This window comes from Pygocentrus nattereri, chromosome 6 (assembly GCF_015220715.1).
Source record: "Pygocentrus nattereri isolate fPygNat1 chromosome 6, fPygNat1.pri, whole genome shotgun sequence".
Classification (NCBI taxonomy): domain Eukaryota; kingdom Metazoa; phylum Chordata; class Actinopteri; order Characiformes; family Serrasalmidae; genus Pygocentrus; species Pygocentrus nattereri.
Genome location: NC_051216.1, coordinates 41,766,796 through 41,789,824, shown reverse-complemented (window position 1 = coordinate 41,789,824; position 23,029 = coordinate 41,766,796). Strand labels below are relative to the sequence as shown.

Here is a 23,029-nt window from a genome sequence, read left to right as displayed (position 1 = left end):
GTAGCCATGGTGATTAAATTGCAAAACCCCTGTGTATTACCAAAGATTCTTACCTTGGATAGTCCCAATTTATTATTATTATTATTATTATTATTATTATTATTATTATTATATAAATACAGCAAAGATACCACAATGTCCCTTTAATCTGGGGCTGGGAAACTGGCCATAGATACTATACATATCCTATATCCAATCTGCTCTTGGTTGGTTAGTGTAGTGGTTAACACCTCTGCCTTCTACGCTGTAGACTGGGGTTCAATCCCCCACCTGGGTAAGCTCCCTACACTATACCAATAAGGGTCCTTGGGCAAGACTCCTAACACCACCTTAGCCTACCTGTGTATAATGATCAAATTGTAAGTCGCTCTGGATAAGAGCGTCAGCCGAATGCCGTAAATGTAAACATTTATTAAGTGCTTATGTTGGTTCTCACAACTTGACATAAGATGTTTTATGAAATAAATGACATTGTCCTGACATAATATGAACATAATATGAACGTTGAACATATTTACAGCACTAAACATTTAAAACACTATACATAATTGCATAAATCATCTTATCTATGCCATGGAGGGAAGAGGTAGTTATGTATAGTGTTTTAAATGTGTTTAGTGCTGTAAATATGTTCAAGGTTTATTCATATTATGTCAGTACAATGTCATTTATTTCATAAAACATCTTATGTCAGGTTGCGGGAACTGACATAAGTACTTCATAAATGTTCAAGTAGTGCTTCATAAACGCATTATTCAGCGCTTATGAATGCGTCATGAAGCCCTTATGTAGGTAGCCTTCAAATAAAGTGTTACCGAATGAGTTTTACAGCCTGTTCTGCTCATGTTTACCAAGGATGCCAATATTTGTGGAAGGCACTGTATGCAAGTGGATTGACTTACATATAATCTCCTTAGAATGATCTATTAAAAACGCAATGACTTGTACATACTTGCAAGCGCACGTGGAATGTGAATCAATTTGAGAGTCAGTGGTACATCTACAAAACTGAAGGTGAAAGGATGTGACAGTGCTGTGGTATCTTTTCACCACAGAGAATAAAGCATCTACTGAAAGCTCATGGGAACCCTACTGTGGGCTCTGATGCTGTTTCCTGTATCAGCAGAAAGGGAGACGGAAGGTGCACATGTAGTATTTTTAAACACGTCAGTGAACGCTCTCCTTATTTGGAAGTTCTCAGGCTGAAAATCTGTTGAGCTGAGCTTTCTTCTAGCCAGCAAATGCTTTGCAGAAAAGCATCATGACCAACATAATCAATTTAACAATCTGGTCCTATGCCATGAAATCAGATTGGACATTAGGATGTATTTCAAAATAACAACATCGAAGCGTCCGTTTCATTTTAAAGGTTACCTTTCTTCATAGAATAGAAGATGACTGGAAAATGCACTACATAGTCAGAAAACTGCAGTATCTCCATGTTGATTTGAGAGAAGGTCTGAACTGAGATTCACTCTTCACAACCCAGCTGTGGGGGTTTACCAGCCCTGTTGTGATGATTATCATTATTATTAAGCCTGCATGATTGGATGGGCAGTTGGAAGTTTAACCAGCTCTTTGACTGGCAACCCTGCTGCAAGCTCTGACTGCAGCCATCTTGCGAAAAGACAATGTAGGTGCAAGGCCCAGGAAGTGGTGAAGCTTTCAAGGCGAAAGCCTCTGCGTCTGCAGCCCGACTTACAGGCACTGAAAAGTTTGCTTTCACCACGTGAGACAATCGCACTTCCTCTAAATGAGAAAAAAACTGTTATTTCTTTCACTCCATCTCTAACAGGGATTATCTGACGTTTGCACAGGGCATCATATCAGCGGAGGATCAGGTCAGTGTTATTTACTTATTCTTTCTTTGGTTGTCTTTCGGGCTTTCGAGTGACATAGCATCTACTCGGCTATTCAGCAAAATGGAGAAACGGTGTTGGTGTTGAGCTTTCAGAGGATGTATGAGTAGGAGTTGAAGCTTAGGTTAGCGGCTGGGGTGACTTCAGGCCTCCTTACATTTGGTTTGAGAAGATACAATCATAGTACACCTAAGAAGGTTCATTTGGTAACACTTTCACTATAGCTGGGCATTATAAAGCCTTTGTAACACATTTACTAAGCTTTATCAAGCCAGTTCCTGCTTAATACAACTTTGTTAATTCATAGCTATGATAAATTAAGCATTTTCTTAAAAAAAGCTTTTAAAAAAAGCACTTTTCATGCTTTTATTGGGCTTATCCAGATAGTAGCTGCTAATAATTACTTTATTAAGCAATCAATAGGGTGAACTAGGTCAATGGGTCAGATGTTAAGTTGGTTACCAGCTATTAGCTTGATAAGTCTTAATGCAGGCTTGATAATATATACCTGCATGCTATAAAATGTAAACGTAAAAATGTTAAATGTATCCTTATTATTGTTTTATAAAGTTGTTTCATTAAGTAGTAACACACAGTAGTAAATCAGCTGCTCTTGGCTGCATAATGCTTAATAAAAGCATTCCAAGAGTTCTGGAAAATGCATTATTATTGTCTTATTGTTTGTAATTGGCTGATAAAATGGTAATAAGCAGCCTGTGAATGAGTAACTTCTCACTTGTTAAGGTTCAGTAAAAGCATCACAAGTGTTCTGGAAAATGCTTAATTCACCTTTGTATTTGATTTATTAAGTAGTTATAAGTAGTATGTTATTTAGTAGCTACAGGCTTGTTTAGGCTTAACAAAAGAATTACAATTACCCTTCACTGAAGTGTTACCATTCGTTTTTCTTTCAAATGTCCTAAATATGTTTCAGTGTCTCAAAGTCAAATGTTAGAACAGTGCAGCTACATACGAAAAAGGCATTTACTTAGTAAGAATATTCTACTAATAAAAATAACAGAATACTCTCTTGTGAAATTAACAATGCTTCTAAAGAATGTGCAACATTTCAACAATACATATTATCATGACTTTATCTCTAAATCTTCAACACAGACGTAATGGGATCAAACTAAAAGTTTAAACAGCATTATATTTCGTCTTTTATAGTCTTGTAGATGGTACATGTTTGAGGAATCACTGCCAAACAGCAGATAAGACTCTGTCCAACTAACTTCTTAAATAGAAACAAAGCTGCATGCATGGGCTGGCACTTGGTTTCCGTTGGACTTTTTTTTTCTTATTTATTTCCTGTTGCTTCAAACATTGAGCGTCACCATGGCAGGATCAATGCTTGTACTTTGTAGGTTGCAGGCTTGAGATTTTTCACAATTAGGCTTAAAAAACTCAATGCTGGCCTGAAAACAGGTCAGAGTTGATGCTGGAATCAGATAAAGGGGTAGATTTTGGTAAGTTTGTAGCTTAATATCTTCATTCAGTTAGACTGATCAACATAACAACAACATCTAATAGTAAAATTACCTCAATTAAGAAAAAAAGTGATTGCAAAATTGAAAAAGCAAGTCAACCAGTCCAGTCAACAACACACTTTAAGGACATATAGGCCTGTTTGAAGACAAGTTGTGATGTATCTTATGTACAATGTGTCCAAAAGTATACAGACACCCGCTCTAATTAGCATATTCAGATACTTTAAGGTGCACCCATTGCTGGCACAGGCCTTCAGCTGTGCAAACGAGTCCAATGCTAAGTGTTGGGCAGGAGCAAGAATGTGAAGACCCTCAACACTGGGTTTGGAGTAGTGGAACTGTGGCGTCTGGAGTGATGCAGCTTGGGATGACTTGGAGCTCATCCTGAACTGATCATCCAACATCAGTACCTGACCTCACTAAAGCTCTTGTGGCTGCAATCAAGTCCTCACTGCAATGTTCCATCATAGTGTAAAGCGTTCTCAGAAGAGTAGAGGCTGCGACTGTAGCAAAGGTGGATTTCTTTATTTTCTGGAGAAATTTTGGATGAGCTAGCATCTCCTGGAATATTTCACTGGAGAAAAAGCTTTTTCTTTTTTTTTCTTTTTTTTGATTTTCAATTTTCTGCATAGTTTGAGCTCAGCAGCTGGCTGCCCTTTCCATGGCATGAAAATATCATAATGAATGGACTAAAGAAATGCTTCAGAACCCCTCAGAACACTGTTTTTGCCCTCTCCTGTGAAGTTAACTCTTAGAGGTACTTGTTTCTCAGTTTCTGTTCAAAGAGAAGTAAAAGCAAAAACACTGGTTACACTCAAAAACAAGCCATGATTCAGCACACGTGTCTCCAATTGCTTCTCTCTAAGAGCATATTAGGAGCTAACTATCTTTGGTGTAATCCTTACGGTCCCACTTTATATCAAGAGTCTCTGATAACTGTGTACTTACACATGAAAAACATGCAATGACACTAACCTTAGATGATTTAGGCAAGGTTGCAGATGGATTACAGCCTTTTTAATTACATGTGTATCAACTTCAGTTTTGCCACATGTAATTACACAAGTTTATTTTTTGTACGGGGACTTTCCTGTAGCGCAGTGTTAAAGTTCCACTTTATATTAAGTGGACGGTTCCTGTGAAGTTGTTATGTAGGTACTGTATAATAATGCAGTGGTAATATAGATACTACTTTAGGGGAAATGCAACACAATATCATAAAGCTTACATTTTACGATAAGAGGTTATCTGCTGTTCTGTCACATATACATACAGAATGGTTTAAAGATGAAACTGTTGCAGTTACAGTACTACACAGCACAGTTACAGTGTCACAGCACTAGCAACATAAATGATAGCTGAATGTTAGGAAAGGTGGCAGATACAGTGTAAGTATATTATGCTTAATGTATATTATTACATACTTTTACCACTGAAAGAAAAAAAAAAACTTCTGAAAAAAAATGCCGTTCCAGCAGTTCCTACAAGTAAATCAGAAGTAGTTACATTGTGGTTGCACATGTTGTTTACTTTAACTGCACAGTTATTAGAGCCACTTAATATAAAGTGGGACCATCTTTACATTATGGCATGCTAGTATACATCACCAGACCTCTCGAAATGACATTAAACAACTGTCTTCTAATGTTTTCTTTCCAGCTAAAATGCTAGCAGAGAGTAATCTGAGTGTATGTGACAAATGTGTTGCTTCACGGCTTGTGGCGCAAAAGAGCTGATGTCGCAATGTGATGCAAGTGTCCATGCAGGAAGTTCAGTTGACACTGTCAACACATGACACTGAAAAGTGAGTCAAGGCCTAGAAATCCATGTTGTGGAGAAAGTTAAATCTGAGAAGCAGCCTAGTCCTGGACTACGTTTTTCTTCCAATGTTGAAACCCCATTCAGAATGCTGTATAGTCCAGGAGTAGACTTAATCCTTAACCTGGGATACTGATCCTAAATGTCCAAAAGTTGTAGACACCAGCTCATACAGCATTTCTTCTGAAATCAAGGGTATTAATAGGACGTTTGTAGTGGTGCTCTACTACATTTAAAAGTCTAATATCTGACTTTTCCCTCCGCTACATTCTGAGAAATCTGTCGTTCCTTTTGGTTTCTGTGTGTATAAAAATGCAACATGTCAAAACGAAAGAAGCACAAAGCAGGAGCACCAATCAGGGAACAGCGGTCACTTTGTTTAGAGCTGGTTTTGACCTGTTGGCCATACCGACCCAGTGCAGCACGCGGTTCAACGTCAGCACAGTGGCGTAAAACTTTGGGAGAGTCTGTTCAACATAAATGATGAACTAACCTAACTTTGTGTAAATAGGGCTCAATATAGAAATATGTCCACATATGCAGTCGAGACTGACGCGGCTTTTTTCTGAATTTCTACAAACACCATTTCATTTTATAGTAAATTAGTTCGGGCTGGTTTATGTTTATGAACAGACGCCTACAGATCAACATAGTAAAGGAGCTCATCTGTGATCCTGAGTTTAAAGCCAGTTTTTATTCAACTTAAACTTGGAACTAAGTTGTAAATAAATCTGAAACTGAAACTTTGCTTGTGTGTAAAAAGTGTTTTCAGAGCCACTCGGTTCTCCCTGATGGAAACTGTTTACCTTCAGTGTTTTGTTATAATTGTAATAGACATCAATGTCAGACTAATTAATGACGTTCTATTAAAAGACTGGTTTACCAAGAGAGACGCTGGAGGACTTTCACCTGAAATGAGTTCATGAAGCCAGTCTGGTTATAAAAATGATAACAGGACCAGATCAGAGCCAGAATTACTCTTTTAGTACTTTTACTTTTGATACTTAAGTACATATAAAGGCAAATACTTAATAATTACTTTCTGCCACAAGAGCATTCGTAAGGTCAGGTACTAATGTTGGATGATCCAGTGCTGGACTTTGGACCTCTCTTGGCATTGGGCTCATGAGGCTACTCCAAAGTGTTATTTACATAGTTTGAGCAAGAGAACTTTAAACTTCAGTGACAGGAATGCTCTGTAAAGGAAACTTTGATGATATTTATGTGGCCATCAGCACTTTCTGGGATTCCTACGCATGGCCTAAAGTATCCAAATACTTGCTCATCCGTTTCTTCATTTTTGACTGCATTAACAGGAAGTGCTTTTGTTGCACTAAGACTTTTTTTTTTTTTCGAAAATTGTTTCTGGGACTTGATGGCATTCACCCACGCATTAATGAGTCACTGATGGTAACTAATGCCAAAAATGATCAGTGGTGTTCCACGTGAGACAACGCAATTCTCCAAGGCCCAATGGCATGAAGCTTTACACACTTTGAGCTATAGCTTCACATTGTGGGTGGTGAACTTCTGTCTGCTGTCCATATAATCAGCCAGTGTTCAAATATTTTTAAACGTGATCCATTTAGTTAATAGTCACCCCATCTGAAAATGTAATATTAATTACTATAACTTGAACGTCTAAGCTTGAGTTGGAACCATGGACTAAGTAAAGGCATCTGGATTTAGGACATTTTCATTTTGGAATGGTGTGGAGAAGGACTGATCTCACATCTCTGTGATTGTCTGACAATATAGGACAAAATAATGTTTTTTTAATGAATATAACTATAATGTAAAGTTTGATTTTTACAGAATATGAGAAGTTGCACCAATGCTGAGAAAAGGTGAAACCTGTATCTAATGCAGTTTATTCTATTCATCCTGGACAAGAGCCCTTCCACGTTTTTCCAATTCCAAGAGTTTATCCACATCATATGAGATATGCCTTTGTGTAACATTTACATTGCCTACCCTGATGGGCTAGCACCTAGTGTTAACTAGGACAGTAGACTGCTGGTTGTGGTGCAAGCATTATCTTAGCTAAACACACCAAATGACAGGTTTGTCTTCATTGGGTCATTTACAAAACCAATCATTCCATTTTACTCTCTCAGATTTGAGTCATTATCCTTTAAATTTGTGAAGGATAAATTGATTGAATTCAATCTGTCCTGGAATGTTGAAACTGTTAGCTTGCAGGCTAAACTAGCATTAGTGTCTAGTGCCTAGTTTTCAGTATGACAGTATGAGAGTGGACAAATCAGCAAGTTTTAGGCAATTTACTAATCTTGGCCATATGTGTTTAGGTCCTAAAAAAGAAGACATGTCCTGGAAAAAGAGGGCATGTGGTCACCCAAGTGGTGCTCCTTGTGGTGCAAGCACTAGCATAGACAACAGGCTAGCAGATCCACCCACCACAGTACAGGTTCAGTTCCAGCTAACTCTCACTCGACTGAGACAAATAACTAGTTTTGGTGAAGCAGTGGGCCAGAATTTAAAATGTCCTGTGGACACACAGCACAACCAGCTCCACTGTATTGTCATAGTTAGCACAAGATGTTAGTTCTAGTGTACACACCATAGGACAGGTTTGATTCTGGCTAACTGCTACTCCAACACCAGTCATATGACGTTGTTTCCTCAGAATCGAAGTTGCATCTTGGTTGTGAAGTGCATTAACTTGGTAAATTAGTTCATATAGGTTAACTCAGCGTGGTTGTTAGCTTGCTATCTCTTGGCTTTAGCATGTTTTTCTGTCTTTGTTCTCTCTGAGTAACAGCTTCTTCAAACCATATTAAAAGTACAGCCATATGCAAAGATTTTAGGAACCCTTGCCAAATTACATATGTTGTTAATTTTTGACATAAAGAAAGCATACATAACCTAACCCAAACAATGTTTCAATAGTTTAAAAACAAAACATAGCTTAAAATAAATAAAATAGTATTTGAGGCATTTTTATTATTAGAATATTCTTACTACACCACGTTCCAAATTATTATGCAAATTGGATTGAAGTGTCATAAAGATTCATTTTTTTGTTTCTCAATTAAACTCATGGATGGTATTGTGTCTCAGGGCTCTTTGGATCACTGAAATCAATCTCAGACACCTGTGATAATTAGTTTGCCAGGTGAGCCCAATTAAAGGAAAACTACTTAAGGATGTTCCAAATTATTAAGCAGGCCACAGGTTTCAAGCAACGTGGGAAAGAAAATGATCTCTGTGCTGCCGAAAAGCGTCAAATAGTGCAATGCCTTGGACAAGGTATGAAAACATTAGATATTTCACGAAAACTTAAGCGTGATCATTGCACTGTGAAGAGATGATTGAGAGCACAGACGGGTCCGTGCAGATAAAGGCAGAATGAGGAAGGTTTCTGACAGGCAAGTTCATCGGATTAAGAGAGAAGCTGCTAAAATGCCATTACAAACAAGCAAACAGGTATTTGAAGCTGCTGGTGCCTCTGGAGTCCCGCGAACCTCAAGGTGTAGGGTCCTTCAAAGGCTTGCTGTGTTGCATAAACCTACTTTTCGGCCACCCCTAACCAGTGCTCACAAGCAGAAACGGTTGCAGTGGACCCAGACATACATGAAGACTAATTTCCAAACAGTCTTGTTTACTGATGAGTGTCGTGCAACCCTGGATGGTCCAGATGGATGGAGAAGTGGATGGCCATCATGTCCCAACAAGGCTGCGACGACAGCAAGGAGGTGGCGGAGTCATGTTTTGGGCTGGAATCACGGGGAGAGAGCTGGTAGGCCCCTTTAGGAACCCTGAAGGTGTGAAAATAACCTCGGCAAAGTATATAGAGTTTCTGACTGACCACTTTCTTCCATGGTACAAAAAGAAGAACCGTGCCTTCCATAGCAAAATCATCTTCATGCATGACACTGCATCATCTCATGCTGCAAAGAACACCTCTGTGTCAATGGCTGCTATGGGCATAAAAGGAGAGAAACTCATGGTGTGGCCACCACCTTCCCCTGACCTCAACCCTATAGAGAACCTTTGGAGTTTCATCAAGCAAAAGATCTATGAGGGTGGGAGGCAGTTCACATCAAAACTGCAGCTCTGGGAGGCTGTTCTGACATCCTGCAAAGAAATTCAAGCAGAAACTCTCCAAAAACTCAAGTTCAATGGATGCAAGAATTGTGAAGGTGATATCAAAGAAGGGGTCCTATGTTAACATGTAACTTGGCCTGTTAGGATGTTTTTGATTGAAATAGCTTTTGATTTCAGTGACTGTGACCTTCTAATGCTGCAAATTCAACAAATGACCATTTTCAGTTCTTTACAACCTATAAAATGTTTTGAAACTCTGCTGTGCAAAATAATTTGGAACAGTGCATTTTTAGTTTTTTTGTATTTTTGAAGAATATACTGTTATCATTGGGAGGTTTGTTCAATAAAATTCTATTTATACTCTAACGAGTGATGACTTTTATTATACTGACTCATTTGCATTGACCATTTAGTAAAATCAGGGCAAAATATCATTTGCATAATCATTTGGAACGCGGGGTAAGTAAACAGCTTTTTGGTATGTAGCTGCACTGTTCTAACATTTGACTTTGAGACATTGAAATGTATTTGAGGCATGCAAATGTTTGAACACCCAACTAATTCAGGACTTAGTAACACCTACTTTAGCACATATCACAGCTTGCAAGCTCTTTTTTAGCATGCAATGCTTGTTTTAGGAATGATCACCCACTGTTCTTTGCAGAACGCTTTTAGTTCAGAAAAATATTTTTGGACTGTCTCACATGTACAGCATGTATAAGATCTTTAAAAGATGTTTAAGTCAGGCAACTGTGAGGGACATGGATACGTTTGCTTTTCTTAAGGTAGTTAATGGATTTTGAGGTATGTTTGCATCATTCACCTCTTTTCAGCTTCAGTTTCTGGCATGACTGTCTCATATTTGTTTTCAGAACTTGCAGATATTTAGTGGAATCCATTCTTCCATCTATCCATGCAGTGTTTCTTGTGACACTGGATGCCACACAGCCCAAAAGCATAATAGATCCAGCCTCATGCTTGATAGTTGGCAAGGTGTTCCTTTCATCAAATTCTGATCAATTTATCTGCAAATACTCCTTTTGTTAATGCAGCTAAAGAAAATATCCATCCATCCATCCATTTTCTAAGCCGCTTCTCCGTCAGGGTCGCGGGGGGGTGCTGGAGCCTATCCCGGCAGTCTTCGGGCGGAAGGCAGGATACACCCTGGACAGGTCGCCAGTCCATCGCAGGGCACTAAAGAAAATATTTTTGGCTTATTTAGATATTGTTTTGTATATCTCAGACATTGATGTTTGTGATGAGGTCACAGATAGGAAGTTGACCTGCAGGACCTCACCAAAGAAAGGACAATTTGGTAAATTCAACAATGCGCAAGTTTGTTCAACTTTTATTTCTATGCGCCCCTTTAACTTAATCAATCACTGATCTTGTAACCATGTGCTTCTGGAACATCCATGGCGGCACTATGTCCTGGTACAGGTTTCAGGACTTTCAGACTTGGCCATAAGCAGCACTGCTCTTTTGGGATTCTAATCCTATCTTCAGGGTTGCATGCAAGGGAGTATATCATGGCTCTCTCTCTCTCTATATTTGTGGGAAAAGATCATTAGAGCGAAGTCCGAGTCAAGATATACACCAAGGCATACTGAGTATGAGTCAAGACCAGTTAAGCAGTTGAGCCAGAGTCAAGAATCAGACCAGATTAGATTTTTTTTTCCAGAAATTATGTTTTTAAAATATAACATTGACTAATATGCAGCCTAAAACATTATTAATTACTATTAAATGATTGTCTTTGGCCAACTTTGCATTGTAACTTAAGTTTTTCTCTGTCCTTATTCCATAGAACTTATTCAGAATGACCAGCTAAAGTTAAGTGAACATAAAACAAACATCATCCATTTTTATTATTAAATGAATAAAAAAAAGTAATAATAATATTCTGATCTGCTGTTAGGGGATGTTTGAAGTTCAGATCTGAACATCAAAAAAAAAAATTGAAATAAATAATTAATAAATAAATAATACTCAGTTACACCCCCTAGAAGAGATCAATTACATTCAAAACCGCAAGTAAACATTTTATTTATATATGTACAGAAGTGTTTTTAAACCTGTAGACTCACAGCCTCACTGATTCTCCTTATTGCTGTTCCTGGTGATTTAAGGTACAAGGAAACCAAAAGTGGCCCAAGAGTGGATATTTGCAGACTCATAGCCTCACTACTGGAGTTCCCTAGGGATCCATTCTTGGGCCACTTCTGTTCTTCTCATATAGTAAATCACCTGGATCAGTGATAAGCCTACATTCTTTTACCTCTTCATGGACAATGCCTTTGAACTGAATCTTGACAAAACTGAAATCACTTCCAGGAACTCCTAATTCAATCTTGACCTTCCAGCAAGTACCAAATGAATATTAACAGGGCAGGACTCTCAGCAATGACCAACCTGAAACTGGACTTGTCCATCACTATTGACTCCTTTATTATGCATCCACCACACAGGGCTAGAAGCCTTAGAGTTATCTTAGATGACAAGATCTATTTCTCAGATCACATAGCATCTGACACCAGGTACTGTAGATTGTTACTTCACAACATTGGAAACACACAACCCCTCCTGACTGAAAAGGCTTCTTGTTCAAAGCCCTTTGTAGACCTTTTCTTATACCTCATCTCTTCTCTACTGAGCATTCAGAATGATATGGGATGTGTAGTCCATTATCCGAGATCACTAATATCATAATCACAAAAAATGTGCCTCTTTGGCTGACATCACTTTATTATCTTCCTGTCGAAGCAAGAATCTGATACAAAGCACGCCCACATAAATAGCTGCTTTGATGTCCTTGCATCTCAGTGGTGGAACAATTATCTATTCCTTCCACAGTGGAGTGAAGACTCATCTCTTCAGGCAATACCTCGGTTAAAACCTTTCTGTACTCATTCAGGCACCTTTTCTGAATCTCTCTTCATCAGTTCTCTGCACTGAAACTCTGTGTTTTACTGTTCACTCAAACAAAGCAACCAAATCAAGCTACACTATATTGCCAGAAGTATTCCCTCATCTGTCTTCATACGCATATGAACTTGAGTGACATCCCATTCTTAATCCGTAGGGTTTTCCATGTTGGCCCACCCTTTGCAGCTATAACAGCTTCAGCTCTTCTGGGAAGGCTTTCCACAAGGTTTAGGAATGTGGGAATTTTTGATCATTTTTCCAGAAGTGCATTTGTGAGGTCAGACACTGATGTTGGATGAGAAGGCCTGACTCACCATTTCCACTCTAATTCAGCCCAAAGGTGTTCTACTGGGTTGAGGTCAGGACTCTGTGCAGGCCAGTCAAGTTCTTCCACACCAAACTCGCTCATCCATGTCTTTATGGACCTTGCTTTGTGCACTGGTGCGCAGTCATGTTGGAACAGGAAGGGGGCGTCTAGACAGAGAAGCGTGATTCCTCATTCCAGAGAACACGTCTCCACTGCTCTAGAGTCCAGTGACGGTGCTTTACACCACTGCATTAGATGCTTTGCATTGCTCTTGGTGATGTAAGGCTTGGATGCAGCTGCTCAGCCTTGGAAACCCATTCCATGTAGCTCTCTATGCTCTTGAGCTGATCAGAAGGCCACATGAAGTTTGGAGGTCTGTAGCGACTGAGTTGAGTTGGCAATATCTGTGCACTATACACCTCAGCATCCATTTATCCCACTCTGTCATTTTACATGGCCGACCATTCCGTGGCTGAGTTACTGTTGTTCCCAATCTCTTCCACTTTGTTATAATACCACTGACAGTTGACTGTGAAATATGTAGTAGTGAGGAAATTTCACAATGGACTTGCTGCACAGGTGGCATCCTATCACGGTACCACACTGGAGTTCACTGATCTCCTGAGAGCGACCCATTCTTTCACTAATGTCTGTAGAAACAGTCTGCAGGCCTAGGGGTTTGGTTTTATACACCTGTGACCATGGAAGTGATTGGAACACCTGAATTCAATGATTTGGATGGGTGAGTGAATATTTTTGGCAATATAGTGTATGTTTTACATATTTAACTGAAGGAACATAAATATGACACTGTTTCAATTGTGAAATACTATCAAATCAACACAAGGATATACTAATATCCTACTATTGTCAAACTGCCCAAATGAACAATATTATATAATGGGTTAAGGAGGTTAAGGACCACCAACCAACTTTTAACAACCAACATGAGTCATCTAATGAATGTTAGTGAGAATCAGGGGTTTGCTTATTAATATTAATAGCCAGTGGGCAATGTCAGGCTGTGAGACAGAAACAATTTATTGACATACTTTATTACTGAAAAATTAACCAATGATAAAAAATAAAATAAATAATAATTTAAAAAAAATTAATTAATTTTGAGATGTGCTTTATAGACAATAGGGAATAACAAAAAAATGGTCACACCTTATTTGGATGGTCCCTTATATATGCTACACAGATACTCTTGATTATCTACAACATTACGGTTAGGTTTAGGTTTAAGAGTAGGTGTAGGTTTTGCATTGAGGTTAGGGTTAGGGTTATGTGTAGGGTTAGGGACAGATTTGATGGATTTGAGTGTGGAATGTTACTTCTGTGCATCTACAGTGGACCATCCAAATAAAGTGTTATGATAAAAATTCCTCGAAGTACTGAAAAATATCACACCTTTAAAACTTGTTCTGTTCATTCCTTTGGTGCTGTCTGACCAACTGAGAAAAGTAGTTGTTGCTTTTGGAAAATAAACTTAAAAATAAAATACCAGCTGTTCTTTACATTTTACGACCATTTCTTGATAAATAGACCAGTAGCAATGGTCCAAAATGAACTATTTATAAATTCACTTCCATTGAAAATGGAATACATTCCATTGGAATGTTTTTTTTTTTTCTTTTTGGAAACCATTTTGCTATATGGACACCCCTAATCATTGCATAAAAAACACTATCATTGTTAACAGGTGCATAAAATCAAGGCATATGGTTCTGTAATCTCTACAAACAAACATTGGTAATAGTATGTGTCAAACTGAAGAGCTCAGTGACTTTGAACATGGCACTGTAATAGGTTGTCCCTTTGTCACAAGTCAGTTTGTGAAATGTCTACCCTGCTAGATCTGCCCCCATCAACTGTAAGTGCTATTATTGTGAAATGGAAGCATTTATGAGTAACAACAGCTCAGCCAAGAAGTGACAACCATGCAAACTCACAGAGCAACGTTGCTGAGTGCCAAATAATCTAGAGTTCTAGATTGCCTCTGGAAGGAATAGCAGCACAAAAATTGCCAGTCAGGAGCTTCATAAAATGAGTTACTATGATTGAGCAGTTGCACAAAAGCCTAAAGTTGGTCAGCTGTCAGCTGAAGTGGTCTAACGCATGCCGCCACTGGATTCTAGAGCAGTGGAGACATGTTGTCTGGAGTGTTGAATCACGCCTCAGTATCTAACAGTCTGGTGGATAACTTTGTTATTCCAAATATACCGGAAAAAAAACTCCATATGATGTCTAGTTTGGAATATTTTTAAGTTACTACTGAATAAAGCTTCAATTAGTAATAGGCCGAGTGATTTTTTTCACTGATGATGGTGTAATTACGGTTCTCCAGCTGAAACTGCTGGGTTCTGTGCTGGCTGTTGTTTGAATATGTCTTTTACACACTGCCTCCGTGCTGAGATGAACTGGTGTTTATTGGCTGATCTGCTCTATAATTTTCCCTCAGCACCACCACCATGCAGAATGTGTCAAAGCCGCCTGCATTGGTGCTACCTCCCCATGGAGCCGTAGCTATGAGGATCAAGGGCTCCACAACCAGCACTGGAGAACGGCTGAGTCAGACCAAATCTATGGTCATTCCAGACCTCGACACACCTCAGAAACAGGTGAGCTCTCTTTTTATGTCGTGTATGCATTATGTATAGGTCACTATGTTTATATATATATATATATATATATATATATGTACACGTAGTCCTATCTGAGGTTTAACAGTATGACTGAATGAGGGTTCACTATCAGACAAACAACAGTTTACCATGGCACTTTTTTATTTTTGTGTTGTAAATGCTCATTAATGATTTTAAGGACTTTACAACCTAATTAATTACCATTAAGTCATGTTCAGCCTTTCATGCACACTTTATGAAGGCAGTCTTATTTGAAAGGGGTACCATATTCAAAATGTCCTGTATGTGCTGGGGAGAGGGCTCACAAACTAACTAACTAAACTAACTATCTTTGTCTTTGCAAAATAATATTTTGGTGACACTTTACTGTAGGGTACTGTTTATAAGGCTATATGACACCTGCATATGCTTGTCATGACAAATGACATAATCCTACATAAACATTTGTAAATGCTTATTAAAGGTACGTATCGTGCGCTATAAAGATTACATCTGCCAGTGTTCATGACAGTTAGCTAAAGTAGCCTTTATTGGAGATGACACCTTGTCATGACAAGCTTGTGGGTGTCACGTACCCTTATGAACAGTACACTACAGTAAAGTGTAATATTTTTCACACAAGCACCCTAAACCATCTCTGCTTCTATATATTATTGTATCCTAAATGTGCCCATTGTTTTTGAACAGCTGGAAATGCAGCTGGAAATGGTAACAGTTTAAATTGTACAGAAACCCCACAATGAATTCAATACAATTCTATGGTCTTCAACCTAGACAGCACAAATATATAAAATAAAAATGAATTGTTATGAAGTGACAATCCCAGACACTTGCGGATGAGAGGTGAGATGGTTTAATAGCAAACCAAGCAACCAAAGCGAAAAATGGACAAAACACAAAAGAGTAGTCAGAGTTCAGGGCTAATGTCAAAACACGAGGCAAAACAACAAGCAGAAGTAGCAAAATGCGGAAAGGCAAAAGATGTAGTCAAAACACGAAGCAAACATGGTCCAACATATAATCGCACAGAGAGAACGCTCAGTAGCTTCAGGAGAAACAATACCTCACACTGACTGTTTCTAAAGCCCGGGGCTTTGTACTCTGAGCTACATCGAGACACAGGTGATAACAGTTAAAATTCTGGAGGCTGTGAGCACTGATAGGAGTCACATGACCTCCCAATAGACGAGGCCAATGCATGACATAAATATATATAGAATAGAAAATAAAAATGCTGAGTTGCCACTTTAGAGCAGGAGGTGCAACTACATCCTTCACCCTCATCGCCACATGGTGAGCAGTTAGATCCCTTTGTTTTGAAATAGGGGGAGTGGGTCACAACCTAGCACATTTTGCTTTTGGTTCAGGCACAATTCCATCGAAAATGACAGGAAGCGCAGTGTTACAGTTTACCCCATGGGTTAACTGCCACCGTCCGAGGGTCAGTTTAACACTTGCTACAAAAGTCTGATGCATGATGAATTAGTGCAATCAGAGTTCATTCAAAAATAATTCTGTGTCGTAAGAAACAAATTTATTTACCAACCATACTGCATTATATACTATCTATCTATAAGACAGCCAGGCAGCTCAATTGATATGCACACAGCAAATTATGTGAAAACTGACATGTGACTGCAGACTGAAGGACAACAAATAAAAAGCCATCACACATCAGTTAAATATGGGACATTGTTTCTGAACAACTACAGCTTTACCAACAATGTCAGTGTCATTAATATTCTTATTTAACACCAAAATACTTCTATCTGAAATATTCCGAGTAGAAGATAATGTCTGCTTTCAGATGTTTTCTCTTTTCATTTTAAAAATCTGTGTAAGCATGTAAACAAAGACAAAATTTACTTTAATTATTATAATTTACTAAAGGTGGCTTTAACACTATGTAACAACTAACCCTGCAGTATGGAGACTGCACATACATCTAACTAGTACTTACTGTAAGCTTGTCATCTGCTTCAAAACGGTGCTACACTGTAGGCGACAAGATGGCAATCAGAGGTCAGATTTTGTGATTTACACCAACAGCTCAATAACCTAAAAAAATATGCATATGCCCTGAAATCACTCTTTGGCACATATTTCTTCAAAGTACTGACACATCACTCTGAACTTTGGTGGGCGAATGTGGCTAGGAAAGGTAATGTGGCCAGTAGTGCATGCTGCTTGACCTTCTTTAACAATGTAAAAAGTCCCTGTGAAATTGTGCCCCGTATTAGGTTGTTCCCTGCTCTCCTAAATGTCTGAAAATCAGGTTGGAAGATTACGAATGGTCACCACTGAAACATATGTTTACTGCAATTAAGTATTTTTTTGTGTTTTAATTAATAAAACATGATTTTATCTGTGTGACTGTTCAAAGCTAGGTTTACTAGTCATGTATTGTCTAGCATTTTTTTGAATTCTGCTCAAAATGAGCCAAAATTTTCATGAATGAAACAAAATTGGTAACATTTTTCACAACTGAAAGAAAACTGGTAAAATTGGTCACAATTGAGAAAAAATTGGTTAACTTTGTCACAACTGAAAGAAAATTGGTAAAATGTTTCACAATTGAATCAAAACAGATAAAATTTGTAACAACTGAAACAAAACTGGTAAAAATGCTCACAGTTGAGACTAAATTGGTCAAATTTGTCACAACTGAAACAAAATTGATAACATTTTTCACAACTGAAAGAAAATTGATGAAATTGGTCACAACTGAGACAAAATTGGTAAAATGTCAGTATTACAATGATTATTTTGATAGTGCCAAATAGTTTATATATCATATCAAGATATCAACAATATATTTACTTCATGTAAGTAATGTATCAACAACAAATCTTCAAGATATTTATTTCAATGTATTCAGATGCTTCACTACTGCTTCTTCACTGTTATGTTACTGATACTCGTTACTAGTTACTAGTTTATTAAGCATCTCCAAAGGCCCACTCCAAATAAAGTTACCATTTATCTTTGTAAAATAAACATAACTAAGGTGTAGGGTCATTCAAAGCAAAAGGATTTAGTCTAAAGTCCAAGTTAGTTAAAAGTCCTAAAGTGAAAAGTATTTTCTACTCTAACTTTGAACCTTGAAGTCCTTTCATCTAGTGAATCTAGTGAAACTAAAACATGTATACGCATTGTGTCCCTCGGTGGACGAGGCTGAGAATCCCTTATATATTTACACCATTGCTTGAGAAACTCGTGTTTATCTGCTGATTCATAAACACAAGGCGCAACTTTGTGGGAAACATACACAGAAGAGAGCAGTAGAGGGCAGCCTAGCACTATTTAACCACCCACTGCTTTAAACAGGCTTTAGTTTTAGTGAATGCTCACACATTTCTGACTTCCCCAGCTAGCAAAGTGTAAAGTAAATGGAACTTAAATCATCGCATGCTTTCCTCAAACCACTTTGAGCTGTTAAGTAATCTCAAATTGACTCGCATATAAATAAACAAACCATAAAAATGGACAAAAGTATAAACAACATAAGCTTTTATCCACAGCAAAATAAAGAAATATGTCTTGACTGTCAGACCTGAACAGGAACACTGTGTAAATTAGTTTTTCACCTATTTATCACTTTAATGACCCTGATATAAAGTCAAATATTTGCTGCCTAGTTCATTTATATGGTTTGATTTCTTTATTGCATCGTTTTTCTTCAGATCAACCGACATCGAAGGAACCAGTCACAGCACAATGTTGGTCAGGGACTGCAGGTGTGTGTTTGCCTCCTTCTTCACAATAAACTAGAATTGTGAATGTTGGCAGGGCTACCAGAGTCACAGGGGTCAGTGGCCATTTAAAACCAACCCCTTTTTCAAAATATTGGGGTGACGACCCACAAACTTAAGGCTCATTAGCAGAACCAATTACATTCTCCATTCTCCATTCCTACATTTTCCAAACAGTGAAACTTTCAATAGTTTGTGTTCACTGAGAGGCGCTGCGGTTCACTAATCTGGTAGAAATGTTCTTACTGCAATACACTTGGCCACCGTTTATGTCCCTATACAGTGTGAATTTACCCAATGTCAGCTTTAATATTTCTTACCTGAGGGCTCTCGGGTTTGGTGTGGACCTCTCTGAACAACCGACCTGTGGTCCAGCAAAAATGGTCGGTCTTGATCCATTTTAAGTGAACTCGAGTGTTTGACTTGGCCACATGGATCATATTTACAGCCCAGCATCTGCAACCTGATTCAATTCAAATGGGAAAACCAATCATAAAGAAGCAGATATCAAGTAAAGTGGATAAGCCTTTCTTAGACAGAGATGCATGTAGATGTTACGCTTATTTATTCAGGTTTTTCTATTTTCATGGTGGCAAATGTCAGAGGAACAGAGCATCTGACCAATGCATCTGTCCAATAAGCGAACACTCAAGTGGAATCTGGTTCTGCTGCCGTCTGAAACCACATCAAATGAAAAAGATATAATATCACAAAATTTCAACCTCACTGCAGACTTTAGCAAATGAACTGGATATGAAAACATCCTGATGTCCTTCAGAGATGTTAGCTAGCAGAGTTTGCTCTCTATGCCTGAGCAAAGGTCAGCGCAGGGTCAGAACAAGCACTGGCACTCTTCATGAATAGTTCGTAGAGATGTGTTTTTAGCATGACATGAAGGAAGCGGCCTAACTGCATTTAGCCAGTTGTGTTTTTTTGTTTTGTTTTGTTTGTTTGTTTTTTGGTAACAATAAGTTTGCCTCACCCTTGAACACTGAGTCGTGGTGTGTAGAATGGATACCTGTCATTTTTTGTATTTAACTGTGTTTAACTGAACATTTATAATGCATTGACTTGCACTGTTGTCTTGATTACAGTTTCACGTTGACTTGCAAGGAGAATATTTGAACAAGGCCAAAATTTCAGAAGGAGGAAAGAAATTGAGGTGTGTGAATCATCTTGGTCATGAGTAACATGAGTCTCTGGAGGTATCATACAGTTCATTTTGTTGATTTGCTAAGTGAATCTGAGTCAACACATCCTCTACAAGGAATAAACTTATTTATGGCATTTTTATGCAAATGTTACGCTTTCTATTTAATTGCTGAACATATTGGAAAAACATATAAACTATAAAGCATGAAATGTGCCAAAATATTTGCACAGGCCACATTTTATGTACATATTTACTCCAATATGTTAAATTCAGTAAATAAATAGTACTCGTGCCTTCAAATGTGCAGGCCTCTGTCGAGGACATGTTACCTTATTTTCATATAGACAATCTACAAACAATGTAGATTGACCATGGGAGCCCAAACTTTTGCACACAACTGTATATAATTTGTGCTTGCTTTTTTAAAATACATTTGGAATTCATGAGTTAATCATTGAAACACCTGAGAGTAACTGAATTAGGAAAGTTGAGATTAAAACCACACTTTAAGGTGTTGTATTGTATTATTCATTATATATGTTTTATTATTTTGATAACTTACTTTCAGTTTATGATCAATCACAGAGCCTTACTTATTCAGTAAGTATTATTATACTTACTTATTTTTCCACAGGAAAAACTGGACATCGGCCTGGGTCGTTCTTTGCTCGGGCGAGCTGCATTTTTACAAAGAGAGCAAGCAAGAGGCACTGGCTAATTTGGTAACTTTTCGCTTTAACACTCATGCCTTTACTAACCGGCATCTGCGCACATTCACATAACTTTATATCGCTGCCGTCGGAAGAAAACCTTGTATCTCCAAAACAGTAACTTTCCAGAAGAAGGAAAAAAACCTACTTTACCTTTATTGTAAGTCAATGGAACCAGACATTTTCATTTTGGGTCATTTCCTTAGTTCATTCATTGTGAAATTTACATACAATGTAAAGCGTAACAGGTATTTTCAAAATATGTCAAAAACTCAAAAATTACACAAGACATCACCTGATCTTTAAGGATCTGATGTACTCATGCATGCATACACCTACTGGGTGCAGAAACCTGTGAATGGAAGACTGTACTGTAAATGTAGGAAAGAGAAAAGGACACAATTACAGTTCAAAAGTTTGCCATCTATAATCTCAGTGATGTTAAACCAATCCGGTTGCAGATTAGTGTGTAAAAAGAACCGGCCTGTCACAATTATTAGGCTACACAACTGCAAGGTTGCAGTTATTCAAGCTGACTGCAATTATTGTATACAGTTATTAACTTTCACCATCATTATTTTACACTGCAACATCGTATTATACACATGGACAGAGGCAATGTCATTAACATTCAATTAAAATAATTCAATGAAATGCATTTATTGAGGCATCATGGGTTTTTACCAAAAACAATAGATGCTTTAATACCTTTAGAGGGTGGCGTTGAGTAACACTTGTGTATTTGATGCTTGTGAATATCACCCTTTGTTTATTTTGTGTTAATTAAAATGGGTCATTATTAAAATGCATATCCAGAACTCCTCATAAAAACCGATGGTACTAACGTCTTACACACACACACACACACACACACCACACACACACACATGTATATATATATATCCTGTACCTCTGTTTTTTTTTTGTTTGTTTTTTTTTACATGATTTGAAAATGTTGTCCTTTACATTGTGTGTAAATTTCACTTGAAAATGACTTGAAAAAAAAATCTGGTTCCATTGATGTACATTAAAAGTAAAGTAGGTTTTTTTTTCTTCTCCTGTAAAGTTACTATTTTGGAGACACAAGTTTTCTTCTGACAACAGCGATACATTTCAATTATTTTGTATTTTTGAGCAACAAGATTGCGATTTGGAACTTCTGAATGGCTTTGAATGGGAGCATGTGCTAAATTATACAACAACAACACGTAAAAATGCATTTATGAACGTTGATGGTAGACAGTACTACAATCTCCAAAAGAAGAATTCAGATGAACTCCAGTGTTGGGAACTTCATTTTGCATTTTGACTCAGAGTGGAGTGTCCTAGTCCAGAAAGGTGAAATTAATGCCACGCTATTAAAAACAATCAAATGCAGCAATGGATCCATGTTAAAACAGATGATTTAAAACAGAATGCTTAACCTCTGCTTCCTCTAGAATTGGTTTCAGAAAGGATCACAAGGCTTGGCTTTGCAACACTTTAAGAAACACCTTAGCAACCACCTGGGATAACATAACAATGCCTTAGCAACCACCTAGGATTTCACAGCAGTAGGCTTGCCAAGCCAAGTTAATTCACAAACTTTCCCTTTCCAGGTTTTAATGTATTGTAATCCTTGGAAGCTTCAAGGAAAGTGACAACATTAATGTACTTCTCATAATGAAAATAGATCAAGAAATAGAAGATGGCTTAGTGTATGTTCATAACTAGAAACATCATAAAGAAGACTTTCTTTTCTGTACACCATTTATAATGTATTAAGTTCACAATCCATAATGCATAATATACATGGCTATAAAGTGGAATGCATTCTTATCATTGCTGACCGTCATGTCTGTAATGCCTTAATGAATGAATATGAGTTAATAATGTATATTGACATGGTATTCATAGGAAGTGAAAATTAGCAAAAATTCCAACCAACCAATCTTGAATCTCTATCAGTCACAAAAGACTGTCGTCACTCCTAGTTAAATCTTCCTAGTCGGATGCACGCATGCTAAGGGATAAAGAAAAGGAGAAATAGGGGAATAGGAAGAGCATGAGAGAAAACATGAACTGTCATTATTATTAACAACCGGAATGTGGGTGCCAACGTAATGGAAATGTTACAGGTGGCCCTTTCATACATATTCCTTGACATGTTGGGCCTTTGATTCAGACAAAACTGTCTCGTGTTACACGATCACAGCACGAGTGGCTCCAGTTCAGTGCCAGGAAATGTCGGAGTCCTTTTTCTTCACACAGACTCTAGTATCGCTTACCTCGACTTGAGATTTATTCTATGACATAATAT

At 37.8% G+C, this 23,029-nt stretch overlaps 1 protein-coding gene across 2 annotated transcripts in view; it reads left to right on the top strand.

Moving 5' to 3' along the window:
• Positions 1 to 1,695: 1,695 nt before the first annotated feature.
• arhgap15 (Rho GTPase activating protein 15) overlaps positions 1,696 to 23,029 on the top strand; it is a 72,110-nt gene continuing 50,776 nt past the window's right edge. The window contains exons 1-5 of one of the 2 annotated variants that reach the window (XM_017715517.2): positions 1,696 to 1,841; positions 14,932 to 15,091; positions 18,799 to 18,852; positions 19,962 to 20,029; positions 20,655 to 20,742. In XM_017715517.2, the coding sequence (XP_017571006.1) occupies positions 14,942 to 15,091; positions 18,799 to 18,852; positions 19,962 to 20,029; positions 20,655 to 20,742 (360 nt within the window). In that variant the 5' untranslated portion in view covers positions 1,696 to 1,841; positions 14,932 to 14,941. The remainder of the gene's footprint in view (positions 1,842 to 14,931; positions 15,092 to 18,798; positions 18,853 to 19,961; positions 20,030 to 20,654; positions 20,743 to 23,029) is intronic. The other variant, XM_017715518.2, reaches the window with a different exon arrangement.